This window comes from Petromyzon marinus, unplaced genomic scaffold (genome assembly GCF_048934315.1).
Source record: "Petromyzon marinus isolate PM22_M1 ecotype Great Lakes invasive population unplaced genomic scaffold, UKy_Petmar_22M1.pri1.0 PM_G_Scaffold_36, whole genome shotgun sequence".
Taxonomy (NCBI): Eukaryota; Metazoa; Chordata; class Hyperoartia; order Petromyzontiformes; family Petromyzontidae; genus Petromyzon; species Petromyzon marinus.
In genome coordinates this window covers 1324379-1332951 of record NW_027422939.1, presented here as the reverse complement: position 1 = coordinate 1332951, position 8573 = coordinate 1324379, and the positions used below count along the sequence as shown (strand labels likewise).

The window sequence follows — 8573 nt, the reverse complement described above, 5'->3', positions numbered from 1 at the left end:
AAGGGCGTGTCTCTTACCCTGGAAGTGACGTCATGTTACCTGTTTACCCGCGTGACGTCGCGAAGTAAGAGGAGGCTGCCGATCCGCGCTTGCACTGAAATCCGAGGTAAGAAATTCTCATGGTGGTGGTTGTTGTTTACCAAGGTAGAGCCTCGCTCTCTCTCGTAGGGATGTCAGTTGAGTAGCAGCGAGCATGGGAATCGATGTCCAGGTTGGAACTTTACAACGCGGGGCCTAGCCACGCGGGGCCTTGCCTCCTGCCCTCGCCTGATTGCATTCACTTTAATTATCTCGCTTAAGTTTAATTTGTCTTCACCCGGCTCGCCACTTTGTAACTTTGTTTTATTGTAAATATTCACGCAGTTTTTATTTTCGTTCTTTTGTTAGCAGGCCAAGCCCGCTTGAGCTGCTATACCGCTCTTGTTATCAGAAGCGACCTGCCCACAACAACACAAGGTGAGGCTTTGTCAACGTGTGTGAATGTTTTGACTTAAAACTTTGGTGACTGCAGGAATTAATATTCTTGGTTCTTTCGGAAAAGTCACGTAGATAGAAAATAAAATAATAAAAATACATGAAAAAAAATAAAAATAAAACAATAAACCCACGACGTTTCGATCGCAACACAAGTGGTCTTTATCTTATTGAATTTAATCTGTTATTTTTATTTTCTATCTACGTGACTTTACTGAAAGAACCAACAATACGTGTATCAATGTAGCTATCGGTCAAAGACGCTAAGCGCGTGCCGCTGTTGACTCTGAATGTGTGGAGGGGAACACCTTCACCACGGGGAGAGAGAGACAGAGACACGGATAGCCTCGGCTATGTTGATTGATCCTCGATTCATTACTTGGTGGAGTGAGGAAGAATTAATGCTGAGCAGATGAAGGTGGCCAGGCATGGTTCTGGTCCCACCACCACCACCTGTTTACTCATGGCAGTGTGTGATAGTGTCAAGTTTGTGTTTGCAGTAAAGTCTATCAACTCTGTTGAACGTGGAGGTTATATCAAAACAATAGTTTATTTTTGTTTTCCTCTGGAACTCTTTATAAGAATGAAAACAGGAGGTGAACACAGCACACACCTTCAGCTGAAGTCAGAACTGTTCATCCCCAGCATTCAAGGACATCTGAGCCTGGATTCACACCTCTAAGTTGCGATTGAACATTAATTCATGCATTTCTGCAAAACACAAATAGTATTGTTTTCAACACCCTTTGCTATGTCAGCTGAATTTAGCGTTCATAAATATTCATTTTGTAGTCAGACAGCCGAAATTGTGTGCTTAGAGTTTTGGGTTACCATTCATCTTGATGATATGAAGGCTTACAGGCATATTAATGACATTTTCCCTCTCATTGTGTGCCATAACAACCCGTGGAGAGAAACCCTTCAGGTGCACTCTGTGTGGGAAGGCGTTTGCACGTTCATCAAATCTGATTAATTTGGGAAACTTTTTCACTACATCATGAATATATTAATAAGTATAGACGTGTAAGTCACGTGTGCATTCCTCTGTGCCTGACGTGTAGATGGTGTGGATATTCTTTTTTTATGTCTGCAGCTGACGCTTCCTCTGCAGATTTGGTCTGATGGAGCAAAGGCACTCAGCGCAGCTCGTTACGACAAGTCAACAATGCGACCAGCGTGCATACGGCACGGACCGAACTGGAAATCTGACACGGCACCAGAGAAGTCACACAGGAGAGAAACCCTTCAAATGTACTGTGTGTGGGAAGGCATTTTCATGGTCATCTGCTCTTAAAAATCACCAGAGAACACACACGGGAGAGAAACCCTTCAAGTGCAGTGTGTGTAGGAAGGCATTTTCAGATTTATCTACTCTTAAAAAACACCAGAGAACACACACAGGAGAGAAACCCTTCAAGTGCAGTGTGTGTGGGAAGACATTTTCAGATTTATCTACTCTTAAAAAACACCAGAGAACACACACAGGAGAGAAACCCTTCAAGTGCAGTGTGTGCGTGAAGGCATTTGCACAGTCATCTGATCTTGTAAAACACCAGAGAACACACACGGGAGAGAAACCCTTCAGGTGCACGATGTGCGGGATGGCGTTTGCACAGTCATGTAATCTTGTAACACACCAGAGAACACACACAGGAGAGAAACCCTTCAATTGCACTGTGTGTGGGAAGACATTTTCATATTCATCTCATCTTCAAAGACACCAGAGAACACACACGGGAGAGAAACCCTTCAAGTGCAGTGTGTGTGGGAAGACATTTGCAGATTCATTTGCTCTTAAAACACACCAGAGAACACACACGGGAGAGAAACCCTTCAAGTGCAGTGTGTGTGGGAAGGCATTTTCACATTTATCTACTCTTAAAAATCACCAGAGAACACAAACAGGAGAGAAACCCTTCAAGTGCAGTGTGTGTTGGAAGACATTTTCAGATTTATCTACTCTTAAAAAACACCAGAGAACACACACAGGAGAGAAACCCTTCAAGTGCAGTGTGTGCGTGAAGGCATTTGCACAGTCATCTGATCTTGTAAAACACCAGAGAACACACACAGGAGAGAAACCCTTCAGGTGCACGATGTGCGGGATGGCGTTTGCACAGTCATGTAATCTTGTAACACACCAGAGAACACACACAGGAGAGAAACCCTTCAATTGCACTGTGTGTGGGAAGGCATTTTCAGATTCATCTCATCTTCAAAGACACCAGAGAACACACACGGGAGATAAACCCTTCAAGTGCAGTGTATGTGGGAAGACATTTGCAGATTCATTTGCTCTTAAAACACACCAGAGAACACATACGGGAGAGAACCCCTTCAAGTGCAGTGTGTGGGAAGGCATTTTCACATTCATCTACTCTTAAAAAAACACCAGAGAACACACACGGGAGAGAAACCCTTCAAGTGCAGTGTGTGTGGGAAGACATTTTCAGATTTATCTACTCTTAAAAAACACCAGAGAACACACACAGGAGAGAAACCCTTCAAGTGCAGTGTGTGCGTGAAGGCATTTGCACAGTCATCTGATCTTGTAACACACCAGAGAACACACACAGGAGAGAAACCCTTCAGGTGCACGATGTGCGGGATGGCGTTTGCACAGTCATCTACTCTTGTAACACACCAGAGAACACACAGAGGAGAGAAACCCTTCAATTGCACTGTGTGTGGGAAGACATTTTCAGATTCATCTACTCTTAAATCACACCAGAGAACACACACGGGAGAGAAACCCTTGTGCAGTGTGTCTGGGAAGACATTTTCACATTCATCTACTCTTAAAAAGCACCAGAGAACACACACGGGAGAGAAACCCTTCAGGTGCAGTGTGTGGGAAGGCATTTTCACATTTATCTACTCTTAAAAATCACCAGAGAACACAAACAGGAGAGAAACCCTTCAAGTGCAGTGTGTGTTGGAAGACATTTTCAGATTTATCTACTCTTAAAAAACACCAGAGAACACACACAGGAGAGAAACCCTTCAAGTGCAGTGTGTGCGTGAAGGCATTTGCACAGTCATCTGATCTTGTAAAACACCAGAGAACACACACAGGAGAGAAACCCTTCAGGTGCACGATGTGCGGGATGGCGTTTGCACAGTCATGTAATCTTGTAACACACCAGAGAACACACACAGGAGAGAAACCCTTCAATTGCACTGTGTGTGGGAAGGCATTTTCAGATTCATCTCATCTTCAAAGACACCAGAGAACACACACGGGAGATAAACCCTTCAAGTGCAGTGTATGTGGGAAGACATTTGCAGATTCATTTGCTCTTAAAACACACCAGAGAACACATACGGGAGAGAACCCCTTCAAGTGCAGTGTGTGGGAAGGCATTTTCACATTCATCTACTCTTAAAAAAACACCAGAGAACACACACGGGAGAGAAACCCTTCAAGTGCAGTGTGTGTGGGAAGACATTTTCAGATTTATCTACTCTTAAAAAACACCAGAGAACACACACAGGAGAGAAACCCTTCAAGTGCAGTGTGTGCGTGAAGGCATTTGCACAGTCATCTGATCTTGTAACACACCAGAGAACACACACAGGAGAGAAACCCTTCAGGTGCACGATGTGCGGGATGGCGTTTGCACAGTCATCTACTCTTGTAACACACCAGAGGACACACAGAGGAGAGAAACCCTTCAATTGCACTGTGTGTGGGAAGACATTTTCAGATTCATCTACTCTTAAATCACACCAGAGAACACACACGGGAGAGAAACCCTTGTGCAGTGTGTCTGGGAAGACATTTTCACATTCATCTACTCTTAAAAAGCACCAGAGAACACACACGGGAGAGAAACCCTTCAGGTGCAGTGTGTGGGAAGACATTTTCACATTCATCTACTCTTAAAAAGCACCAGAGAACACACACGGGAGAGAAGCCCTTCAGGTGCAGTGTGTGTGGGAAGACATTTTCAGATTCATTTGCTCTTAAAACACACCAGAGAACACACACAGGAGAGAAACCCTTCAAGTGCAGTGTGTGTGGAAAGGCATTTTCAGATTCATCTGCTCTTAAAACACACCAGAGAACACACGGGAGAGAAACCCTTCAAGTGCACTGTGTGTGGGAAGGCATTTGCACAGTCATCTGCTCTTAAAAAAACACCAAAGAACACACACGGGAGAGAAACCCTTCAAGTGCACTGTGTGTGGGAAGACATTTTCAGATTCATCTGCTCTTTAAACACAACAGAGAACACTCACGGGAGAGAAACCCTTCAAGTGCACTGTATGTGGGAAGGCATTTGTACAGTCATCTGCTCTTAAAACACACCAGAGTACACAGAAGCATCAGAAGATCCACAAGGAGTGCAGTCTGAAATCAGCTTGTGAAAGTCAAAGTGCCGCAATGAGCCCATCCCTCATGAAACACGAACCGGAAAAAAATCCCAGCTTGGACACTTTTAAAGGTATCGAGGTGAAATGTGAAGAAGTGATGGTGAAGAGGGAAGAAGTGAAGGTAAAATGTGAAGATGAAGATTCAACTCCAAAATGGGACCTTCACATCGATGGAGGCAACGTAAAGCAGGAGGAGAATTCTGACTGTGAGGCAGAGCGAGGCAACTCCCAGCAGTTTGTGGAAGTGGAGGTGTGGGTGGACTTCCTCCGAGACAATACAAAGTCAAGTGGAGACCCGGTAGATGTGTAAGCTTCAGACGATGTCGCTCCAATAGATGCACCTTTGTCACAGGCCTTTAATGACAAGAACGTGAAGTTGGACACTCAATGGCTATGTTCAACCTGCAGAGTAAGAGCGGCCAGTCTTTGTAGACCTGTGGGTTGGGTAGATCTTTTACCAGGAGCGAGAGACAATAAGCCCCCAAGCATTCACTATGTTATCATAATTGCATTTACACGGTGCTTGCCTTATCGCCTCGGCAACTCGGAGTTTTATGTCGTACCTCGTCTGTAACACTCGAAGAGCATCCCCAAGTAGCAGCTGCCCCTGTGTGGCACAAGGTGGTGGCCCTGCACCGGCCTGCATGTGGACAAGAGCCTATCAGTAGGGGGCGATGATTGATGCGTCATCTCAGTTGTGTAGTTTGTAGGCAATCTTGATTCGAAGCTTTCGTGACTGCAGGAATCCACACTGTTGAGTTATTTCGGTAAAGTCACCACGTGGGTAGAAACATAACAGATCACGGCGTTTAGATCACAACACAAGCAATCGTCATCAGGTGGGACAACCACAGCAAGAGAAACTGCTGAAGTAGTAGGCGCCTACTCCAGCAGTTTCTTCTTATTGCTGCTGTGCTTGTCCCACCTGATGACGATTGCTTGTGTTGCCATCGAAGTGCCGTGATCTATTATTTGTAGCGTAATGTTTAGAATTTGCTACATTTTGACCCAGACGCCAGCATGCAATGGCCTACTCGTTTTGAATGATGCAACAATAGTACGGTGTACATACACTGTTAAGCAGACGGTGCGTATTTGTAAAATAACTTCTTGTTAATACGATGTAACGTGATGCAGTCAATTTCGCTGCAGTAATTCAATGTTAATATGCCCGTCAATAATTTAGAATTAATACTTGTCTGATTGTGCGCGTACATGTAATATTTTGTCTGAGGGTCAAACATTGAATAAGTGATGTTAGGACAAAGTGTGTGTGTGTGTGTTTGGAAGTAACCTGTACAGAGAACTCAGGTGAGACCCGTTGTTCTTGTGATACAGGTCAAAGGGTACTTTTGTGTTTCACGAAGCGTCTGCCTCTGGAGCAACTCATCGTCTTTGAAATAGGGAGCACGCTCGGATCATTCATCAGTTACAAGGCATACCACTTAAAAGTTACACGTATAGGAGGAGGTACATTCTCTACAACACGAATTGTAGTTTTGTCTTACGTGTTGACGTAGATTTTGTCTAACTGGGACTAGAAATGCTCCTTGCTGATTCACGTCTGGATGTTCGTAACCATCGGTTGAAGCAAACCCCACTGCTGTTGAGACGCTGTGCACCATTTAATAGTCCAACACATTGACGGCCTTCAGGCCAGGAAAGTCAACATTTGCACACGAAGGACGCATTCACGCAAGTACCCCATGCTCTGTTTTGAAGTTTTAAAATGAAACATCTTTGAATTGTGTTGTGTTTTGAATTAGATGATTTTAGTTCTTCATTAAAAGCTTGTATCAATTTAAATCTGGAAGACTTCATTGAAAAGGACATTTCGTGTGAATTTTCTCTCGTCATTAAGTAGATGGCCTTGCCGGGGGTTCGGTTCAATGCGGACACACAGTGTACACACACACAGTGTAAACACACACAGTGTACACACACACAGTATACACAGTGTGCACACACACTGTACACACAGTGTACACACACACAGTGTACACACACAGTGTACACACACACAGTGTATACACTTAGTGTACACACACACAGTGTACACACACAGTGACACAGTGTATACATACAGTGTACACACACACAGTGTATACACACAGTGTACATACACACAGTGTATTTACACAGTGTACACATACACTTAGTGTACACACACACAGTGTACACACACAGTGACACAGTGTATACATACAGTGTACACACACCCAGTGTATACACATAGTGTACACACACACAGTGTATACACAATAATGTCCACGTTGTTGCTGAGCTCACACACCCAAGGGAGGGAGCAATGGAAAATGAATCTAAAACAACTTAAACTCCAATTCTGTGACGTCACCACTCTGCATTACCTCATTGGTGTGAAACGCCAGCGTGAGGTGTACCTCGCTAGTGACGTCATGTCACCAAGGTATTCATCCGTCCAACGTGCTCTTGAGCGTGACGTCACCTCCGCTTGGGTCGCTGCCGATGTCGTTCCAGTGGCAATCCTTATTTGGGCAAAACTACGCCCAGTGACTGGTGGCTCATTAACATAATGTGTCCGTTAAAGCCGTCGCGAGTTTATTGCGACGGGTTCAGCGCCCACGCCCCCATCCCTCGACATATGGGCCTGCTTCATTAACATAAGTTATTCAATTTTTTTTATTTAAAGCTTTCGTGACTGCAGTAATTCATATTCTTAGTTTTTTCGGTAAAGTCACGTTGAAGAAGTGACGTCATACTACTTCCTGCTTCCGCCAGCGCTCTTGCACTGAAATCCGAGGTGAGAAATTCTCATCGTTGTGGTGGTGGTGGTCGTTGTTGTGGTGGTGGTGGTTGTTGTTGTTTACCAAGGTAGAGCCTCTCTCTCGTAGGGATGTCAATTGAGTAGCAGCGAGCATGGGAATCGATGTCCAGGTTGGAACTTTACAACGCGGGGCCTAGCCAAGCGGGGCCTTGCCTCCTGCCCTCGACTGATTGCATTCACTTTAATGATCTCTCTTAAGTTTAATTTGTCTTCACCCGGCTCGCCACTTTGTAACTTTGTTTTATTGTAAATATTCACGCAGTTTTTATTTTCTTTTGTTAGCAGGCCAAGCCCGCTTGAGCTGCTATACCGCTCTTGTTATCAGAAGCGACCTGCCCACAACAACACAAGGTGAGGCTTTGTCAACGTGTGTGAATGTTTTGACTTAAAACTTTGGTGACTGCAGGAATTAATATTCTTGGTTCTTGCGGTAAAGTCACGTAGATAGAAAGTAAAAAAAATAACAATACAAATAAATAAAATATTGTAAATAAAGCAAAAAAACTCACGTCGTTTTGATCGCAACACAAGTAGTCTTTATTTAATGTAATTGTATTATCTGTTATTGTTATTTTCTATCTACGTAACTTTACCGAAAGAAACAAGAATACGTGTGGCAATGTCTATCGGTCAAAGACACTCAGCGGAGAGATGCGCAAACTCCAAATATGCAGCAGGCGTCAGGGTCGGGATCGAACCCACGATTTCCTGTATACCAGGTGAGGTAGTTAACATCTCACCACGGAGAGAGACACGCAAACTCCAGTTAGCCTCGGATATGTTCGTTGATCCTCAATTAATTACTTGGTGGAGTGAGGAAGCATTCATGCCAAGCAGATGAAGGTGGCCCGGCATGATTGTAGACATGCCACCGCCTGTTTACCCAGTGACAGTGTACAGTTTGTGTTTGCAGTAA

General features: G+C 44.3%; 1 protein-coding gene across 1 annotated transcript; it reads left to right on the top strand.

The window, feature by feature from the left end:
• Window positions 1–1571: 1571 nt before the first annotated feature.
• LOC116937468 (uncharacterized) lies at window positions 1572–4114 on the top strand. Its single transcript, XM_076061519.1, has 2 exons — window positions 1572–2736; window positions 2817–4114. The coding sequence occupies exons 1-2, from the start codon at window positions 1596–1598 to the stop codon at window positions 3356–3358; spliced, it is 1683 nt and encodes a 560-aa protein (XP_075917634.1). The 5' UTR covers window positions 1572–1595; the 3' UTR covers window positions 3359–4114.
• Window positions 4115–8573: the final 4459 nt, after the last annotated feature.